Source organism: Bidens hawaiensis, unplaced genomic scaffold (genome assembly GCF_021521415.1).
Source record: "Bidens hawaiensis isolate Kalapana, Puna unplaced genomic scaffold, B.hawaiensis_p1.1 tig00046119_1, whole genome shotgun sequence".
NCBI classification, from domain to species: domain Eukaryota; kingdom Viridiplantae; phylum Streptophyta; class Magnoliopsida; order Asterales; family Asteraceae; genus Bidens; species Bidens hawaiensis.
In genome coordinates, this window is record NW_027498214.1 from 31,251 (window position 1) to 53,973 (window position 22,723).

A 22,723-nucleotide genomic window follows, 5' to 3' on the forward strand; every position below is an offset into this window, starting at 1 on the left:
TTTTAAGATTAAAGAATGGTACTTATTTGACGTTACAAAACACCTGAAGTGAGAAGTATAATAAATACAAACTGGGTCAAAGTACACCAATGTTGCTCTGTTTTAGATGAACAATATGGTAAAAACCACAAAATAAAATAATGAACTATAGTTTCACAAACCATACTTGAAATTAATACGAATGATCGAAACATATAGCCGGTGTTTCATATAATAAAAATAAACCAAAGCATAATAAAAGTGATAATTTTGTAAATAATTCAACCAAATAAAAAAATGTTAACAAAGAAACTATTCTTTCATATATTCAGTTTGAGAGGAGCTCGTCCCCCCCCCCCCCCCGAATTGTCGTCTTTGATCACAAACATGTGATGATTACGGGAGTCATGACCAGGTTGATGACATATTTTCCAGGTCCTTGTGGGGTTTTCCAACTGACTTTGACTTATGGCTTGCTCGTGTAAAGACCTAAACCGAATTGGAAGCCCGCGCCCTTTATTCTTTACACCAATTGGAGCATGTATATTGATTTGATCTGGTTTGGGGACACCAGTGTGCGCAGCAAACCTATCTCATTCAATGTTAACAAGCACACAAATGTTCAAGTTAGTGTTAATGACATAATAACACACCAACATATTTATAAAAAGCCGATGAGCGATATACACTTTCACATAAACGCGCTAAATTAATGAAGTATCCTTAAATATTAACATAAAAAATATAGACGGTGAAATAAATGTTAGGGTTATAATAACCCACCAACAGTAAACAGAAACACACTAAATTAATAAACAATCATTAAATATGAACGAAAAGCCCACAGAAAGTTATATAACTGGTTTGGGATGGTAACAACACCGACAGATCTATATAAAGGATAAGAACACTACACTTAAAAAAACACACACTATTAAACAGATCCAGCCCTCTTTAAACAACCCGACCAATACATACCCGTTAATCATAACACTCCACGACACGCTATTCCTCTTCGGCATTTCATCAAACAATTGGCGTGCAACCTCCACTTTCCACAACTTCACATACCCATTTATCATCGCAGTCCATGTAACAAACTCCCATCAAACAATCTTCGACACCCCTCTAACCAACCAAAAACAACATACGAATTAATCAACCCATTTAGCACAAAATCATAACTTTCCCATCCCAAATAACGGTTGAAAACGATGGTGGTAATGACGGTGGTACCTAAGGTTGAAGACGACAATGACGATGGTAGTCATGTCAATTCTGACTGACGGTGAGTAGCACCCGGCGGTGGCAACGATGGTGAGCGGTGGTTTTAAGGTTTGGCCGGAATTGCAGCGGTGTTTTGGTGAGATGAAATTAGGGTTGCAGGTGGTGGATGGTGATGAAAAGTGGGTAACGTGATCATAAAAATGGGAATCACAATTAATTTAGATGCAGGAGAATGAAACGATTAAAAAAAATCTGATTATAAAAATGGGAATCAATATTAATTTAGATTTTAATTCCATAATTATAGTTTTTGGTTATTGACCATCTTACCCTTGTGTGTTTAATCTAATCCAATGGTCCATATCACTTCTTACACTTTTTAGGAAAAAACCACTTCTTATTCTAACCTTGCTCTCTCTCTCTCTCTATATATATATATATATATAGGCTAAGTATAAAATGAAAACCCACTTAAGTTATGAAAACTCTAAAAACTCATTCTCAACCACATGTTTTTAATTAATGTTTAAATGTTGTGGTCCACAATTAAAGTGAATAAAAAATGTAAATATAGATATAACTTTTTCTCTCTCCTGAAAACATATATATAAATTACTAAAAAATGTAAAAAAATAGCAAAACTTTTTTTTCTTTATGTTTCGATATTTTGTATTAAATGTAACGACATATATTACATGTAACAAAAAAAACGATGTTACATAGGGTTTTCACGGGTTTTCACAACTCAAGTGGGTTTTCATTTTAACCTTACCCTATAATATATAGGGTAAGGTTAAAATGAAAACCCACTTGAGTTGTGAAAACCCGTGAAAACCCTATGTAACATCGTTTTTTTTTGTTACATGTAATATATGTCGTTACATTTAATACAAAATATCGAAACATAAAGAAAAAAAAGTTTTGCTATTTTTTTACATTTTTTAGTAATTTATATATATGTTTTCAGGAGAGAGAAAGTGTAAGAAAACTTTAACATTATTTATTAACTTTAATTGTGGACCACAAGATTTAATCTTTAATTAAAAACATGTGGTTGAGAATGAGTTTCTAGAGTTTTCACATTTCAAGTGGGTTTTTATTCTAACCTAACCCTAGGAGTGTTCAAAGTCGGATATCTGGGGTTTCGGATATCCGAACATTTCGGATAGTGAATTTCACTATCCGAATCAGTATCCGAAATTTCGGATATCCGAAGTTCGGATATCCGAAATTTCGGATAATGAAACGTATATCCGAAAATCTGAAATAAAAAAATCTAACAATATGTGATTCAACTAAAGTCTGTAATCTATCACAAACAAAGTCTATAATACAACCAACAAAATCTGAAACAAATTTATAACTAATTAACAATCAAACAAGGAGAGTGTCATGGTGGAGGACTTGAGATTTGGAGAGAAACCTTTGTCTTTCGTTCCTCCACTGGTTTTGTCTATCAAGGAGAAGGCCACGACAATTAATACTGGACGAATAGACGTCGTCGCCAGAGGTAGCTGACGGTTGAGAGGAGGTGGTGGACGCCTCCATTAAAGGTGAGAAAGAGGTGAGAAGAGGGCTGGAGGTGGTGTGACGGCTGTAGAGGGATAACTCAGAGTAGAGTGTTTATGAATTAGGGATTTTGTTCCATTGTTTATGAATAATGGTATATAAAATATAATAAAAAAATATTAAATTTAATCTTTCGGATATTTCGGATATCCGAATTATCCGAAAAATTCCAAAATTGGTATCCGAATCCGAATTTTCGGATCCGGGATTCGGATATCCAAAATTTCGGATAATTCGGATTCGGATTGTCGGATAATTCGGATACGGATTCTTTTGAACACCCCTACCTAACCCTATATATATATATATATATTCTTTTTCTTTCCTTTTTATTATTATTCTTTTATGAAATTTAATTTCTAAAACTTATTAAATCTTGTTTATTATTTATAAAATTTCTTTATTTTAATGTGATATTTTCAAACTTAAATTCAAATACAAATATTTATCTTGTTACATCTTCCAACTAATAATTATATATCTATAAGACTATAACAAATGTGATATTTAATTATTTAAAAGGTATATATAGCAAGTAAGCAGACTAAGATTATGTCTCTCTGATGTTTAGTCCCTCTTCTATGGACTCCTACAACTCTATGTTTTGTTAGTTTTCTTTTGAGAAATTTGTGTACTTATTTAGGCATTTGTTATTACAACACAAAAAAGGTTCTAACACTCTAACAGAATGCCCAAATAATATAGAGTACAAATTTAATTTTCACAATATACAAATTACTTTTCTTTTTTCTTAACTTGTTTCTCATTTTCTTTTTCCTTCCTTTAAAGCCATAAGTGATTAAAGATATTTACATTGAAAAATAGAGATTCATCTTGTGTCCATAACTTTCTCTCTATAGTCTGTGGTGATGGTGAGAAAGAAGAAAAAAAGAAAAAAGATAAATATTTACGTTTCAAAAAGTCCAACCTGCTTTGGCTTAACATGTATGCCATCTCACTCACATGTATATAACTTTCAACATATATACAAAAGTATTATTGCTTGTGGAAATTTCCAAGTCTTAATGTGTGATCAACCATCCACTTCCAAATCTCTTTTGTTGAACATAACGTGTGGAATTCAAATTCATACAAAAAATCTCAATATTAAGATTTTCCAATATTATTTCACATGATATTATTTCTCTATAGCATACTAACTTAAAATTGTTTATCTTACGCTAGTAGTATAAATAAGCAAGATGTCCTATTATAATAAGTCAGACGGGCAATTGCCATGAGGAAGGGAGCTTATGCGCGCCGAAACTAATTACAAATCCGAACCAACCTCATAGGCTAGATAAATTAAAGTGATGGCTATTGTAGTTGAGTTGGACAAAATTTTAACAACTTTGGACGATCTCATGTAATCAACAAAACTATCATCAATTTTTCTTTTTAAAAAATCTGATTTTTATTGCATAATAATCAAGTACATAAAATGAACTTAATATTAAAGTATAGTAAAACTAAATTTCATTAATTACAATAGTTTTATTCACGTGAATTGATTGCGACAAAAGATTACATTGTATTTTAGGTCTACTATATGTATCTAAAAGGGGTCCATACACCTCTCTTGTTACATCAATTATTTTATGGGAAATTTACCAACATATATATAGTTCATTAGGATTTTACTAGAACATATATGCTTTTTCAGCCTACAAATCGCGTACGCATCTTTCATTTCATCCAATCAAAGACGAGTATTTCGAAGATCCCGACTAAGCCTATCAAGATGCATCACTAGCCAATAGAGCCAGCTTGCAGGTTGTTTCAGCTGGTCATCTCATCCCACATGCATGCTTAGCCGATGGCTCAAAAAATTAGTTTTTTAAGACTGAGCCGAAATAATCTAGGCTGAGACTACCATCTAGTAACTTAGTCTATTATATAGAAGTAGGCTTAGCTGACGCTAAACCCACAAAAATGTTTTATAAAGTTTTTAAAACTGCCATTTAAAGAAAAACTAAGAAATATAATGATAGTTACATTGATGTATGTAAAAGACTAATCCCATATCTTACAAACATACTGTTTTATACAATTTTTACTGATCTTTAACATATCTAAATCTAAATTTCATTTTTGTTAAGAGAATCTTATTTAGACAAAAAATAGATATAGATAATGAATAAAAAAAAATAATTCGTTTTAAACAATAGATGTCCTTCACATCCAACTATAACAAGTAACTTTTAAATAGTGATTGCTGGTAACTTAAAAGATCGATGGCCGATGGGCAAATTGGTAATTTAACAAACAAAGGGACACAACATGTAACGAAAATACAAGGATAGAGACTAAAGGGGTCAAATTTTAAATATAGAATCGTAAATTGTTAATAGTAATTTACGGGAAAAAGGAAAGGAAGAAGAAAGGGGTTTTCTAGAGCTATACGGGGCGTATTAGTGGGTTTTTTTTAGAAAAAACCCACCAAATTTGTCTTATTATGTTTTTTTGTCTTATTATCAGAAGGGGTGTATAGCCCTATACGCGCCTCTGATATATTTTTTTAATTTATTATTTGTTATTATTATTGTTATTATTATTATTATTTATTGTTCTTATTAACATAATCGGGGTTCTAAACATCTGTTTGGATCGATTCCAGAGACATTAAGTTCGTTTTTACTTATATTATCATATCTCAAAGTTTCAGGTTCTAAAATGCCGCTGGAATCGATCCAAACGGATGTTTAGAACTCCGGTTATGTTAAATTAAACGTTTAAGCGAGCTGGTACTGACCAGAATCTGAACAGCGAGTCGGAAGTCGGGTTTTGATCAGTAGCCTTAAAATTTTGTTACAAAAATAAGTCTTCTAGACCGAAAGTCGGTTCCGACCAGAAGCATGAGAAATTAACTAGTCAAAGATGTTTGACTTTAGCATGTAGTTCCAAAAAATACGATTTTTAGTCTTTTTAAGCGATTTTAAAGATTTCTAAGGGATATTTGACATAATTGAAAGTTATGAAATTATAAAATAAGTTAAACCAAGTTAAATACCAATAAATACAAGTTTTAAATAGTTTGAAAATTTTGAATTACAAAATAACACAAAAAAAAACATGATAAGACAAATTTATTGTAGCTATAACCAAAAGAAAATCTGGCTGTAATGGAATTTGAGAGTTTGACTGGATCGCTAGCCCTTGAAGCTCACGAAAGTCCATTTTCATTTACTTATAAATGCAACATTAACAAGATGCTTCATCTTGTAATCGTTCTCCACAAAGGTATCTTTCATTCCATTTGATTTGCAGATAGATAGTAAAATCAATTCATTAATTAATTTAAAAAAAAAAACTACTGCATTCGTTAAACTCGTGGCAAATATAATTAATAAATATCATATTTCTTATCTGTTTTGTTAATTCCGCCAACTGTTTATGATGCAATCCAGCACATAGTTGTTAATTAAGCTTGAATTTGTGTGATTCCAGTGAAACTATGGCGGAAGGAAAGAGTGCGATCGCCAAGGATGTTACGGAAGTAAGTCAGTCTGCTGACTGTATGTGATTTCAATTTCCCTGAAATTTGAATGAATATATGTTAACAACCAGATCTTTGATTATACCTCCTGATGTTACTTTAAACAGATATTAGTTAGTTAATTAGTTAGATTAGCTTTTGAATTCATTATTATATACATGCAGTTGATTGGTAACACTCCTTTGGTTTATCTCAACAATGTTGTCGATGGATGTGTCGGCCGGATTGCGGCCAAACTGGAATCCATGGAACCCTGCTCCAGTGTCAAAGACAGGTGTGTCTGTTTATCACTCGATTATTTTCATTACAACTACTTGAATTTGACCTTTGACCTAAAGGCAAACTGTAGAACCGAGTTTATTATCTATCAGAGCTGTTATGGTTTGATTTACGATTTATCTTTATGTTTGTTATTTGGTTATTGTTTTATATCTTGTTTGAATGTTGTGATAGTTATTAGCGTTTTGTTACATCATTTAATCTCTATATAAAGAGATCTTGTTTTCAGTTATTTAGTACACAAAAAATATAATTCTTTCAGGAGTATAATAACACACATAACGTATAGCGTGACTAGGGAAAAGCATCACAAAAATTACTGAGATAACTAATAATAGTAGACTACCGTTAACAAAAGTAGTTAAAATAGTAATAGTAGTAACATAGAAAAGAGGAAAGACAACTAACCACCTAGGAAGTAACTGTAAGGGTGATAATATGATATGAATTTGATTATGGTTGTGCAAACTTTGCGTGTGCAGGATTGGTTACAGCATGATCACAGAAGCTGAAAAAAAGGGGCTCATAACACCCGGAGTGGTATGTTAGAATATCATTCATAGATTCTTGAACAACATTGTGCATTTATACTTTAGTCTTCATACTTCGTAGTTACGATTGACATATTTTTTGTTGTATTATCGGTAAAGAGTGTCCTTGTTGAACCAACAAGTGGCAACACGGGCATTGGGCTAGCCTTCATGGCTGCAGCCAAGGGCTACAAACTCATCATCACCATGCCTGCATCAATGAGTCTTGAGAGACGAATTGTTCTCCGTGCTTTTGGCGCTGAGTTGGTCCTTACTGACCCTGCTAAAGGAGTCAAAGGTGCTCTTCAGAAGGCCGAGGAGATAATAGCTAAAACACCAAATGCTTACATGCTTCAACAGTTTGAGAATCCTGCTAATCCAAAGGTACTTTTCTTTTATTATCATCATTGTTATTGTTGCTATTATATTTATGTTACAACTGTAGATTGACTTTTTTTTTGAATCTTTTAGATACATTATGAAACAACTGGACCTGAAATCTGGAAAGGTTCAGATGGGAAAATTGATGCTCTCGTTTCTGGCATTGGTACTGGCGGTACGATTACGGGTGCAGGGAAATATCTTAAAGAGCAAAACCCTAACATAAAGGTTTGATTTCCTTTACTTGTAACCATAACCGAACTTTTGGTTAACCGGAGAATGATAACAGATATGTTTCGTCTAAGTCGGTTATGTTTAATCAATTTTACATGTTGGTTAGGTTATAGGTCGGTTAATTGTGAACCAGATTTGGTTTTGAAATGTTTGGGCCTGGCCAAAATGGCTCTAAATTTATGCAGTTGGGCCTGAAAGTATGGGCATGAACATTTTAACCACTAAATGAATTGTAATAACACATTTGGGCTTGTATAATTTAAGTTTTACCATTTAACATTGTAATATTGTATCATTCGGTTATACGTAATTACGTATTGGGTTAGTTCGGTTAACCATGTATTTACTAAAACTTGGTTAATCTTTTTTTTTTGAAAACCGAAATAAGTTGGTCGGTTTTGGTTAACCATGGATTTACTAAAACTTGGTTTGGGTCTGTTTTATCAGTTATGGAAATATTGATAACCAAACCGACCGATTAATTTCGGTTTTCAAAAAAACACTAAACTGACCCATCGGTATTTTATTATGTTCGGTTATATTGGTTGAATGCATAAACCATCACTACAAATAATATCTTATACGCATTTAGGATATTGTAAGCATTTAAGACACATGCGACGACTTTTGACTCGTTTGAGCCATTTGACTTGTTTCAGTTTTAGCTAAATTTTCGCGTATACTTGTTCAACCCGATACCAATAAAATAAACTCTAATTAATTAATTGATTAATTTATTTTATTCATTCGGAATCAGCTTTATGGCCTTGAACCTTCTGAAAGTGCTATTTTGTCTGGAGGAAAGCCAGGTAAGCTACACTGCTGATTTCTTTATTTAATTTTTTAAACTTGTATTATATTAGAGGGCTTACTAATGAATATTTTTGTCTTATTTCTCTTGTGTAAGGTCCACATAAGATCCAAGGGATTGGTGCTGGATTCATCCCCGGTGTATTAGAAGTCGATCTTATTGATGAAGTTATTCAAGTATGACCCACCCCTAACTTCTTTTAAATACGGCTTTTTGGGTTCATATTATTTTCTACAATTAGAAATTGTCAATTTGATGTTCGATGTTGATTGGTCTCACTAATGTGACGTTTTATGCATATTTGTTAAGATTTCAAGTGAAGAAGCCATTGAAACTGCAAAGCTTCTTGCCCTTAAAGAAGGATTACTTGTAAGTTAAAGTTACTCACAATATGAATCTCTGAATACTTTTGAATGGGTTAACTTGGGTTATGTTTCATCTCTAACTGTCAAATGGGCTAATTAAAAAATTAGATTAATGGGAAATGGGCCAAATAGAATGCATACAACCTCCTAAACCGCTTTATGCAAAAGCTGGATTAATGTTGAAATAATATAGTTTTAGTGTATATACGGAACATTAAAGAGTTTTACAAAAGTGTTCTGGTTCAACCCGACTCGGCCCGGGACATAATATACATGTTTTGATCCTGACCTGTTACCCAACCGAGTCAATTTATCATTTTTATCCAACGGTGTCACTTTGCTATTCATGATTAAAAGCTTATTTTCTTATTGATGTTCTGAGGCGGGCGACCTTAGGTGCATCCCTTGGGTTGGTTTTGGTATCAAACTGAAGAAATTCGGTAATTGGTCGGATTTCAGTTTCCATTTGGGCTAGAAATGTTTTAGCCTGAAAAAGTTGCCCCAAAATAATGAATTTGGGTCTAAAACTTTTGGACTGAAGTTTTTTGTTAGCCACCTTGAATGAATTTGGACGTTAAACTTTTGGCCCAAATAACGAATTTTGGGCCATGAATCAAGTAACAAAGTTTCAAACAAGTTCAATGTGGTTTGTTAGGTTTTGGAGCGTGCCGTAATCGAAAACAAACCTTAATTTTCGATGTTTTATTGGCTCAGCTTTTCAGTTTCAGTTCGTCTAATTGGTTTTTTGCTCACCCCTAATGGGCCGGCCCCTATCTGTTACAGGTGGGGATATCATCTGGTGCTGCAGCTGCAGCTGCAATCAAGATTGCAAAGAGGCCTGAAAGTGCTGGAAAGCTCATTGTTGTAAGTTTCTTCAGTATTTCCATTTATTTAATTTTATATTTGCAATGTTCTTTACGTGATGTGAACATGGAAAAACGATCCGTTTGAAGGATATTATTGGTTACATATTCAGGCTCTCGTAATAATCAGTTACATCATAGTCAGTTTGTCACGAGACTAGAGATAGCAAATTTATTACTTATGTGGTGTTTGTATGCAGCTAATGAGATTTTATGTGCGTTAACTGCAGGCTGTATTCCCGAGTTTTGGGGAGCGATATCTGTCTTCTGTGTTGTTTGACTCGATACGGAATGAGGCAGAGAATATGACTTTTGAGACTTGAACACAATGGCTTTGTATTTGAAGAGGAATTGCGTTAAGTTATTTGAAGTTAATTTGTGAGTTATGTTGTGTCTATTTTTCATGGGACACCTTGGTCTATTTTTTTCCATCCCGTTGTATGTTTCTTTGGAATGTTTGTTTTTTGAACGGTATTATATCATATTAATATCCTTTTCTAGCATTTGTGGTTATTTCAAATAATTCAATTCGTTTACTTGTTAACAATCTGGTTTCGTTGGTTTGACAAAAACTACATGTTGAATCGCTGAATTCGGTTTTAAAAAGTGTAAACGAAACTGGCTATTCCTAATTTCTTTTTAAAGATAGTTATTAGTTTTTACTCTGCAGCATCATTTGAGGTAACCTAAGTAGGATGATTAATGTGGATTCTAATCCATCATTTTCAGAAAGAAAAAATGGAATACATGTGAAAGATTGTTACTTTGCTGCTACTGATGATAATACAAATATGAGAAGAAACTCTTCACATTTAATAAACAAAGTACATGTTATTTAGCTTTGAAATAGAAACTTGAGGAATGAGGATGCTAGGTATCAATACGTAAGGCGTTCCGTAACCAACTTAACTCCCTCAGTAGCATCCACGGTAACTGCCACCTTCACCGTCGGTTTGTTGCACCATTCATCTCTTCATTAAACCTTTGCTTTAGAAATATTCCATCCGATTCTGCCAAGATGTCACGATCATAATCTAAAACATATTGCACATGATGATTAATGAACTGATGATTTAATATCAGTATTAAACGTGAGAATACGGGATGCATTCAAAATATACAAAAATGATTACCTTTAAGGATAACTTGATGAGTAACATTAAGCCCAATAGCCAAAATATCAGCACCACAAGTAAACACGATATCAGCAGCTTCTGGATCACCAAATATCTGCATATCATAAAATGTAAATTAAACACAATTTAATGTAAAGAAACATTCCTACAAAAGTGAATTGCTTACATTAGCCTCTGTAGCTGGATTCACAATCCTGTTTTTGGTAAACATAGGATCAAGCTTAACAGCCTGCAATCAATTTAAAGACACGTTCCAGATGCTTCCAACCAAGACAGTTGCTTGCATGAATAATATATGAGTAAATAAGGTTATGAGACCAATGCAATGCTGGTAAGTGGCGTGTTTTATACCCCCACAATGCTGGTAAGTTTAGCTTGCTCAACCAAATATTCTGCTGCTAACTTTGACTTTGGCTGAGGGAAGTTTTGGTTTCCAAGCCCGTCTACCCGTGAACAAAGTCTGCAACTCGAAGCTTTGTTGCTTTCTTCACACATGAAGAAAAAAGAATTGACCATTTTACCCTTACGCACTTGTGAAATATCATATATATATATACGCAATCCAAAGTTAGAATATCTTATATGCCCTTAAAAACTACTTAATATATCAGATTACCAATTGGTATAGATACAATTCAAGAAACGACCATTTTACCCTTATTTTTCAAAAACTTCAAAATTTCATATTATTTCGGGTTTAAAATACGAGGAAAAGAAATGATAAGATTGGATAGGGGAAGAAAGGAAAAGAAATTATATATTTAAAAGATATTCTCGAGTTAAAATAAAAGAATAGAAAAGAAAGTACTAATCACATTCTTGAGTTGGATAGGAAGGAAAAGATAAGAAAAAAAAATTGCAACTTTACAATCATGTCCTCATTATTGAGTTAGATAGGAAGAAAAAGATATGGTAAATTAGTAATAGTGTACATTACTATAAACTTTCCTTCAGAGGCCATATTTGGCTGTAAAGTTTTGAAGGAAAAAAACCTTAAGGTAGCATTTGGTATGCAAGAATGACAGTAGGAACGGAATGATTCATTACGTGGGAATGAAAAAAGTGGTGTTTGGTTGCTTAATGGAATGAAATCATCCATTACACATGGAATCCCATTCCATCAAACCATTCCTTCCCACCCCCTTTCTTTTTTTTCATTCCATTCCTCATTCACCCTACTTTCTCAACAACACTACCACCTAACAACCACCACCACCACTACGATTGGCACCACCACCACCGCCGCCGCCACCACCATCGCCACCGCCGCCACCATTTTCGTCGCCGGAGCTACCACCGTCGTCATTGTAGGGTTTTGTTTTTTTTTTTTTTGGGGGGGGGGGGTTAAAAAGTATTTTGAGATATAAGTGTTTTTATTATTTTTATTTCATTTCTACAATTTTTTTGGATACCAAACAATAAAAATTAATAATTGATTTCATTCCTAAAGGTTAACCAAACAAGACAAAGGAATGGTAATGATCCATTTCATTCCCTTGTCCATTCCATTCCTTCTTCCATTCCATTCTCCCTTCATTCCATTACCTTCAACCAAACATACCCTAACTTTTCTTTCCATTTCTTTCTTTTCTTTTAATAAAAAAACTCAAGAATGAAAAAGAAAAAATTTTCTTTATCTTTTTTTTTTCGAACCCTTAAATAAAAAACTCAAGAATGCAGTGTAAAAGTTTAAAACTTTATATTTACCCATCAATAATATTTTTCTCAAAATCTGAGATTAACGTGTTTCATAAAAAACAAGTCAATTATAACCTTCTCGTTTTCTTTTATATTTTTTTACGAGAATTTAACTTTTGTTTTAGTGTTTGGCTTTCATTGATAAACTTACAGCTGTGTTAATATTACTGCGTTTATAAAAGATCATTGTGCATGATCTTAACTAAGTCATAAGCTTTTTGCTCTAAATGGTCTTTTCGGTCATGCAAAAAATAATTGAGGCCTAGTTTGTAAACTTAATTCAACTTGTACATGATTAGCTTATTTGATAAAATATGAAAAGTTTACTTGATATATAGTTTTGATATGTAAAACAAATGAGAGAGTTGTTACTTTTGATTGTACATGAAGCGTATTTTTGACTTTACAGAAGTCGTGCTGTGAAGTGTGCATAATAAAATAGATATGAAAGAAGATATACCATTATTATAACTAACATGAGAGCCTTCCGGTAACCTCCAAGTAATATATATAATTAAGAAAACACATAAATATAAATAAGATATTACAAGTAAGTAACTGATTAATATAAAGAGGTTTTTCCACCAAATGCAATGCATATTTCTATTGTGGTGTAAACATTGCCTGCGTTGCAAGCATTGACTTGTGGTGAACAGATGGATTAGAAACTATTTGCTTGCCCTGATTTTCTAATTGTGGTGAACAGTGGTTTATTAATTACGTAATCAAATTAAATTGATATATGACTCAATCAATCAAGCCCAGTAAAATCTCACCGACAGCAAAGCTATAAGTAGGGTCTGGGGAGGGTGGGATGTAGGCACACCGTACCTCTATCCAAAGGAATAAAGAGGTGGCTTCCAGAGAGACCCTCGGCTCTAAGTACATGTATATGAAGCAAAATAAAGGAAATCAAAGTTTAACAGTTGTATAAAAACTACTACTAATTATAATAAATTGATATATGACTGTGATACATAAATGTTAGATACTTTCCCATCCCACATCAGTGAGATGAGAATAGACGGACTAGTAATGTGAGTTATAAAAAGGGATGGTGTGTAGAAGAATAGGATTTAACCCGTCCTGTCAGGGTGAGAGGCGACCTATCAATGATCGTATTGAGACCGTGGGTCGTGCCGACACCTAAGACAACGAACACAGTCTATTTCAAGGCGAGTGAGTCTGCTCTACTTTTAGTAGTCTTGCTCGTCAATTTTTGGAAGCCCTCTTAAATGGGCCCAACTATTTATTATTTATTCAACTACTTTTATTTTGTCTTTATTATTAAATTTTAATCGTCACCTATATAATATCATTTTATAACTAACTACCTTTATTTATTTATTATTTTGTCTTTATTATTTAAATTTTAATCGCCACCTAAAATATAATATCATTTTTTAACTAACCGTTTTGATGAAACAGTTTATATTTGTAATGATAAGAGCATTCCTCTATTCTTTGTCATCTTAAAATTACACTAAAAATCATTATATTCTCTCTCTATCTTTTAATTAAATAATATTTTTATATCTTTATTGTTATCTTTCTATAAATCTAACTATGAACAGTAAATTTTCTCTATGCTCTACTCACAACCATATTCTAAAAAATAGAAAATACACTTAGGGGTGTTCAAAAAATCCGAAATCCGAACCGAAACTGAAACCCGAATAATCCGATCCGAATAACTAATTCGGATCGGATTCGAATATGGATTTCAAAAAATTCAGGATAGTTCGGATTATTCGGATATCCGAATAATCCGAATATATAACATGTTATTAGTGTATATGGTGTGACATTCGTCAATTTCGGGTCATGTTTGTATTCGTTTTTGTATTTGTTTATTATGTAAACCGACCCGATTTGTAAACCGAAGCTTATGTTATAATCAAAATGATGGATTTATGTTACAATATTGTTTCACGCTTGTTTGTTGGGTCTTGAAAACATCCTACCTTTATTTTTATTTTTATTTATTTATTTATTTATTTATTTATTTTATTATTATTTTTTTGTTGTTTTGTGTTTTTGTCTTGATCCATTTTGCATGAAAACTCTTGTGTCTCACACCCATATTTGACCACCAACATTACCCTATATATACACCACCTTTCCTCTTCATTTTCCCTTGCTACAACTCCAAAAAAAAAACTCTCTCAAACATCAAAGATTCAAGGTTATCTTCTTAAGTGTTCTTGAAGGATTTTGGTATTTCATCATAATTAGTTTATGTAGCCTTATTAATACTTGTTTATGGTTGTGCAACATATATATAATATACACCCCTTGTTTACCTTTGGTAGTTACTTCTCCGATTCCGGTCGGTGAGGTTTCGGACCCCATAAGGCAAGGCTTCATGGAGGACTTCGTGTCCTTGATATATATACATCTATATAACTTGTTCATACATATTAATCTTGCTTATTTTAGTTTGTTGGTCATGTTTACAAGTTCCATGGTTGTAGGTTTTTAAGAGTCTATGCTTCGGTTTAACCGTAAATAGCTCTAAACCGTAAACCGAACTTTGTTACTAGTTTTGTTTGTTTAAACATACTTAGTGTTAGATCTAAATTTCTAAAATCATTTTTACAAATTCTATGGTTATGGGTTCGTAGAATCTTACCTCGGTCTTAACCCGAAACACGATCCGAACCGAAAACCGAACTTTTGTTTAAAGACTTTATTGTTAACTTTTGGTATTGTTTTATTTGTACATTATTATACAAGTTCTTTAGTGTTTGGACATGTGGAAACCATCTATGAACTTGTTGTGAGATGGAAACCGAACCAAACCGATTCTTGCTCGCTTAAGACACACAAGTGTGTTTTTTTAGCCATCAAGACTTGTATATTTCTTTAAAAATAGTTACAAATTGATTTTTAAATATTTTCTTAAGCACTTGGAAATGTTGGATCCAACTTGATCTCATAACAAAGTTTGGACCGACAAAACCGAATACTCGCTTAACGTGCGTTGTTAGCTCTAAAACAATGGAACTACATACTTGGTTAAGTCTTATTAAATTTTATTGAGTTATCTCATAACATTCAATATTTTGGAAAGTTGACTTTGGGTTTGACCAATTATCAAGACCCGAACCGACAACCCGAACACTCGATAAAAAAAACTCGTTTTAGTATCTTTATTCCAAAGGGATTTGCATTCTTGCATTTTACCCACCTTATTACTTAACATATGTTGAGTAAATATTAAGGTTAGATACTTTAACCCGGTTTCGAGCAAACTTACATTTTTAAAGGGTTATTATTATAAATTCTTAAATAGTCATATTTTAAACCTTGAACTTTAATTATTTACATTTCTCAACATTTATTTTGTTTAAAGACCTTCAAGACAACTTTCTAAATTCAAGACTTCTTTTCTTTTTAGGCATTGTGCGTTAAACTCGTCGTTCCGACAAATCTCCAAATTATCATCTTTCAAGTTTACCACTTGAAGGTGAGTACTTCATACCCCATTTTCCATCTTTTATTTTGGGGGTGACATTTCATACTTATTCAACAAAATGCTTTATATTTGAATCTTAAACCACAAACGTAGTTGTATACTTTACCTAAATAATTGCTCGATTTGGTGTTCTATGCTTATATGCCTATGTGTTTATCGCTTTTGGTTGGTGGAACTATAAAATCCTAGACTATTTGGCATCCCCTTATAGCAAGGTGTCGTTAACGTAATGCAATTAACGATAACTATAAAATCCTAGACTATTTGGCATCCCCTTATAGCTAGGTGTCGCTAATGTGTTTAGCGATATCTATTTATCCGTATTACCACTTTTATTTATCGTTTCGTATGCAAGTTTTGTGGCTATATTTATTATATACTAATATGATTAAACTTATGAATTGCTCACCGACCTTTGTGTTGACAAACTTTATTTTATGAAATGTTGCAGGTTTGCATCTTGGTTGATTTATGATTGTGAAGAAAACGACATCAAAGACCTTAGGATATTAGTAAAAATGAACAATATCAATTTGCCATATTTTGTGATATCTTGTTTATGGTTATTTTATGGATAATTGTTATGTGACATTTTCGATGTTGTGAAATGAAATGAGTTTATTAAATACCGTCACTTTAATTAGTGTCATGTGCTTATGGACAATCGTTACACCTCGGCATGTTCCGCCGCCTTTGGTCGGGGTGTGACATATGGCCAAGTCCATTAACATTTACAATAACTTTATAACCATAACTTCATTATTTGTTCAATCAACCTAACACACCATAGACAAAAATGTCATAACACTCCGTTGATATACTCTCTAACACTACTTAACTTCCTTGTTCTTGTAGTGTTTAAATTTATTTTTCAATTTTGTATGTTTATTTAATAAAACTTAAGTTTGTATATTTGTTATACGGATTATTCGGATAATTTCGGATTATCCGAATCCGATCCGAATCGATCCGAATTCAATTCGGACGAAATTATCCGAATCCGATCCGAATTGGATTCGGATCGGATAGGAATGTCCCTAATTCGGATCGGATCGGATTTCGGATAGGGTTCCAAAATTTTCAAATCCGAACAATCCGAACAGAATAAACCGAATAACCCGATATCCGATCCAATGAACACCCCTAAATACACTCTTTTGAAGAACCCATTAGGAATGCTCTACTCTTATAGCTTATCTTTCTCTATAACATATATTTAGGTATTTGGGGCAAGTTAAAATACAAATTGAATTATTGTATCGTGCGAACGGAAAAAAAATATAAAAAAAAGTGGTGGTGGCAATTTTATAATTTATATTAAATATAAGGAACACAAAAGTGACTCGTTCATCTGAGTGTTGCGTCAAGTTACGATCAATAAATGATAGCTCACTAATGAAATCAAATCTTTGCGAATCATTGATTGCTTAATTGAACCTGCAAATCACACTAATCAATCAATTGAAACTACTGAAGTAATTACGTAGAACAAGAAGATGGGATAATAACTCTATAGTGATTATGTAACTACTCTAGAGTAATTGTTTAGTCATAACTAAAGTAATTATTTATTTAACTAGAGTAATCATGAAATCATATATTTTGAATCTGATGAAGTTTTGAGTATGTATTTACATAATTAATCTACTTATAAAAGCAATTACTCCAGTTATATATTTAGTCACAATATTTAGTACACAATTACTCTAGCTATATGTTAAGTCATAACATCTACTTACATAATTACTCTAGTTATGAAAATAACTGCTACTGAAGTAATTACTAGAGTTATTATATAACTGGACATTAAGACTAAGCATAAACCCTAGAGTAATTATTTTCACAACGTGATATTTAGTTACAATATTTAGTACATAATTACACTAACTACATGTCAACTCATAACATCTACTTACGTTTATTTTATTTGTATTTGATCCAAACCCCATATATTTGATATTGTTATTTTTTAAATTATATTAGGTAAATATGAAAGTATATCAATTTTGTTTTGTTTGATACTGTTAATTTTTAATTTATATTAGGTAAATATGATATTATATCTAATTTTGTTTTGTGGGTTAATTGGTCTTCTAATCCATGGCATAGAGGTGATTGTTAAGGTTTGAGATCCTCGAGGTCTCAGATTTGAAAACTGACTCAATGAGTTTTTACACAGTAGTGAATTACCTCCTTGATGGTGTTATTGAGTGAGTCGAGTTTGTAGCGTAAAAATCGATACGGACGATTGATATCCCCTCTTAAAATGACTCACTCGAGTATTGACAGGAGTTCCGCCGTTCTAAAACAAAAGTTGACTATATGAGTAATCTATCATGATCTTACATTTATTTAACACAAACTAATGCCACTTTTTATGCTATCGATAATCGATCTGTTTTTCATTTTCAATCTTGTCACCCCTTCACAAGTTAAAACGTACATTGTATTGTTGTATGTTACATTTTTTTTTCCGATGATGGACATATTATTGCTCGATTTATGATCATTAAACATTTACTTAAAAAGAATCAAAATCTATTGAAAATGAACAAAAAGAACACACCAAAAACATATAGTAGCTGATATTGATCAATAACAAAATCAGTAAATACTATGCTAGTATCGGATGCTTTGTATACAAAGAAACACTAGTATTTCTGCAACTAGAAGTAGGATGAGAAAGCACCGGAAGCCCCCAGTGACAAGAGAAAACAATTGTGGGATACGAACCATCAACCTTCATCTGGTTCAACATATCACTATATATCTTCATCGTCCTCCTCGATGGCATCACCGCCATCCAAAAACTCCTCCACTTGAGTTTACGAGTCACCAATAACCTAAAACCCTTGAATCTTCTGTTCACTCTCTTCAACAATGGCTTCTTCCCCATTGTTAGCTTCTTGTAGCCCTTGTTTTGATATCTTTCGATCAGTTGTTGCAAGCCAGTCATATTCATCATTGATTGATTGCGAATAACGAATGCTATGTGAGTTGATCAAACATGCTTAAATACATACAACCACATGCATGGAGAGTATATAATAATATAGTTTGCTTGAAAACATATGATTGGGGTAGGTTTGATTCCTTAATCACATGGCTAGCTAGCTAGGTAGCATCTTAATTAGTTGGTGCGAAATTTGTCCGGTTTGAATCTATGAAAACGAGTTGAAGATTTGTAGTTTACAATGGCTCCATTTTTGGAGTGTTTAGAGAAGCTTACCTACTGCTTCTGGATGACTTGTTGTTTAGTGATTAGTTTATGAGGGGATGAATATGGATTGCAAGTGGAAATGATTGGAAGCTAAGCATGTGAGGAGAGAATCTCAAAAGTCAAAAGTGAAAAGTGGAAGAATGTTGTTGACTGAGTTTGATCTCCACAAGAATATCAAATTTGGTGTAGATTTGCATCGATCATTTCCAACACAATTTGACATAAACTATATATGCATGGTATTCCTTTTGTGAATAGTTTATCACCCCTAGTTTTAAATAAAGTTATTTATATAACGAGTCCCATTTTTGAAAAATAAGTAGTCTGTGTCCTTTGGTTGTTAGGCGGGATCACTTTACGTCCTTTCGTCATCTTACCGTTTGCTACTTCGTCAGTTGAAGTGGCAATCTCGTCTTTTCACCCTTATATCAAAACCGTAACCCACTTATTCATTAATCAATAATAATGTTACTATACTAGCTATTTGAATCTTTAATTATTTTTGTTGATGACGAATGAATTATGAAAAATGTATTTGATGCATTTGATTATCAATAATCTTTTTTTATATTTAATTCTTTTATATATAATAAAGGTAAAAACTCATAGAATAGCAACTAACTTTCAAAAGTGTTCCAATTAGGTCATTGATGTATATTTTCTTTAAATCGGATCACTAAATCTTCAAATCAAGTCTCACTGATTTTTTTGTGTGTCAGGAAAGAAATGGGAGATAAGATGTGGGAGTTAGAATTTGCAACATATGTAGTTAAATTTTAAAAAAATTAAAAAACATTAATTATATTAAAATTTAAAAATAAAAAATAAAATTCATGTCGCCACTCAGCGTCAACTTAAAAAAAAAGATAAAAAGATTTCTTTTGTGAAACAAAAAAGAAAAAGACTAAAAAAATATGTTAAAACCTTTAATTTAATCAAAAATAAAAGTTGAGTGACTTAATTAAAACACTTTTTAAAATTTAGTGACCTAATTAGAATACTTTTGAAAATTAGTTACCATTCTATAATAAAATACCGTTTTTAGACTTATCCGACCGCCACATTAGTGACCCACTCTCAAGTCTCAATTAGACGTTTGTTTTCTTTTCATTTTTATTTTTAAAATCCTAAATTCCATGTTCTTCTGGAATCTGGAGCAATATATTATTATTTTTATATTATTTAAAATAATGCGTAAATGATAGGGAGTGTAAGGTCGCACGAAAATTTTAAAAAATGGTACATTCAAGTTGCGGATGATTGTGATAAGTTGGCTAAATTATAAAAATGTTTTGTCTCGTAATATTGACTATAACAATCATCCAAAGGTACATATCATTCGCACTGCATTAGCTAAGAAATATTTACCATTAAAAAGAAAAATTATATCCAAAGAAATGCATTCAAAAAGGGCAAACGCATAAAATTTTTCAACGAAATAACGCTTAAAAATTAAAATAAACTATTTATAGTTCTTAGAATTCATTGTAAGGCTTTTCGAAAAACTTGCTGTTAAACTTGTCATTGACCTTTTGTTCAAAATTAATAGTTTCATTTTTTTAGTTTTCTGGTTGTTTCAAAGTCTTATAATTAGCTAAATCAATCAAATTCAACTTTTCTCACTTTATTTCATAGCATCTATCATGCGAAATTTATCTACTTCTATTTCTAGTTTTCGTAAGTGAGCTCGGGCTTTTCCCAGTTGTCCAACGGCCTCTTTACACAAGTCTATTGAATTTCTAAATTGCTTCACATAATATTTTGAAATTGGAATCCAAATGAATTTGATTTGGAATTTAAACATTCCAATAATTATCACGCTACAACAAAATAAGTGGCTTGATAATTATTATTCTGGTTCAAAACTTTAACGTAATAACAATTACTCTACTTATTTTTATATTAAAATCTATTATACCAGATACGCCACCCATATATGTGTGTGTGTGTGTGTTTGTGTGTAAGGTGTGGCGATTAGGTAGTGTCTTATATGTTTCATGATCAAAGCAATACGCACAAACACAAAATACAAATTCTAATATGTTTCATGATCAAAGCAATACGTAAAAACACAAAATACAATTTTACAGTTCTGAATATATTATTGGTTTGTTAAATTAAGGATATATATATATAAAAGTGTAGAGAGAAAAGAAGCAAAGAGAGATTTTCAACTCCACTACTCAAAACCTAAATGTAGTATTTTGTCATTTCTTAAAAGATTTAACACTTATAGCTTAGGTCCTTAGGATGGTGGTATCATCTTTTAGAGGTCTGGAGGTTGAGTACATTGTTGGACTCACATATATAGTATAATTTATTTTTGATGATATATCTTGGTAGAAAATGAACCATTAGGATTTCTACAACTAGAAGTAGGATGTGAAAGCACAGGAAGCCCCCATTGACAAGTGAAAACGATGGCGGGATATGAACCATCAACCTTCATCTGATTCAACATATCACTATATATCTTCATCATCCTCCTCGATGGCATCACTGCCACCCAAAATCTCCTCCACTTGAGTTTACGTGTCACCATTAACCTAAAACCATTCAATCTTCTGTTCACTCTCTTCACCAATGGTTTCTTCTTCACTATTAGCTTCTTGTAGCCTGTATTCGGACATCTCTTGATTAGTTCTTGAAAACCCATATTCGTTAATCGATTGACTAGCTATTTGACTGAGAATGTTATGTGGATTGATCAAGCATACTTGAATATATATACACAGCAACGTGCATGCATGGATAATATATAATCATGTAATTTGCTTGCAAAAATGCATATAAATATTTGAGTAGCTATATATAATTTGATTCCTTAATCACATGGCTAGCTAGCATCTTAATTAGTTGGAGTGCAATTTGTTCGGTTTAGATCAATGAATACGGCGAGCTCAAGATTTGTAGTTTACAATGCCTCCATATTTGGAGTGTTTAGAGAACCTTACCTACTGCTTCTGGATCACTACTTGTTTAGTGATTAGTCTATGTGGGGGATGAATATGGATCGCATGTACGTAGTAATGATTGGGAGCTAGCTGCTAGGTGGAAGAATGTTATTGACTGATCGAGTCCGGTCCCCACAAGAATATCAATTTCGGTGTAGATTTTTGCATCAACCATTTCCAACACAATTTGCTAAAAACTATACATGCATGCATGGTTATATACATATTCAATGCATTCAAGAAAACTGAATTGAAACATTTTAACGTACTATCCTAATAATAATGCATATATATAGTTACATTTTAATCAATAGTAATCATAATTTTTTACTTTTATTGTCAAAAGATATCCAGATTGGATACAAATTTTAGACTTAATTGCCATTTTATTTATACTTGATTTTGCTAGTACGTTTTTCCAAGTCGTTCACAGTCATTATTGTGAGAGAAATCAAGTGAAAATCTAGTATAAGTCTATGATAATTATGCTGTCGGGATTGCTC

At 32.3% G+C, this 22,723-nt stretch overlaps 1 protein-coding gene and 1 pseudogene across 1 annotated transcript; one reads left to right on the forward strand and one right to left on the reverse strand.

The window, feature by feature from the left end:
* The first annotated feature begins 6,174 nt into the window (after window positions 1-6,174).
* Window positions 6,175-10,237, forward strand: LOC143596160 (cysteine synthase-like). Its single transcript, XM_077075007.1, has 10 exons — window positions 6,175-6,271; window positions 6,436-6,545; window positions 7,033-7,090; window positions 7,201-7,464; window positions 7,552-7,689; window positions 8,453-8,504; window positions 8,603-8,682; window positions 8,816-8,875; window positions 9,655-9,735; window positions 9,965-10,237. Exons 1-10 carry the CDS (start codon window positions 6,230-6,232, stop codon window positions 10,055-10,057), a joined length of 978 nt encoding a protein of 325 aa, XP_076931122.1. The 5' UTR covers window positions 6,175-6,229; the 3' UTR covers window positions 10,058-10,237.
* A 374-nt stretch (window positions 10,238-10,611) lies between these two features.
* LOC143596155 (putative uridine nucleosidase 2) lies at window positions 10,612-18,942 on the reverse strand (annotated as a pseudogene).
* Window positions 18,943-22,723: the final 3,781 nt, after the last annotated feature.

Coding starts and splice junctions, on each gene's coding strand:
- LOC143596160 (XM_077075007.1), top strand. CDS start 6,230: ATGGCGGAAGGAAAGAGTGCGATCGCCAAGGATGTTACGGAA. Junction 7,465..7,551: donor AGAATCCTGCTAATCCAAAG/GTACTTTTCTTT, acceptor TGAATCTTTTAG/ATACATTATGAAACAACTGG. Junction 7,690..8,452: donor AGCAAAACCCTAACATAAAG/GTTTGATTTCCT, acceptor ATTCGGAATCAG/CTTTATGGCCTTGAACCTTC.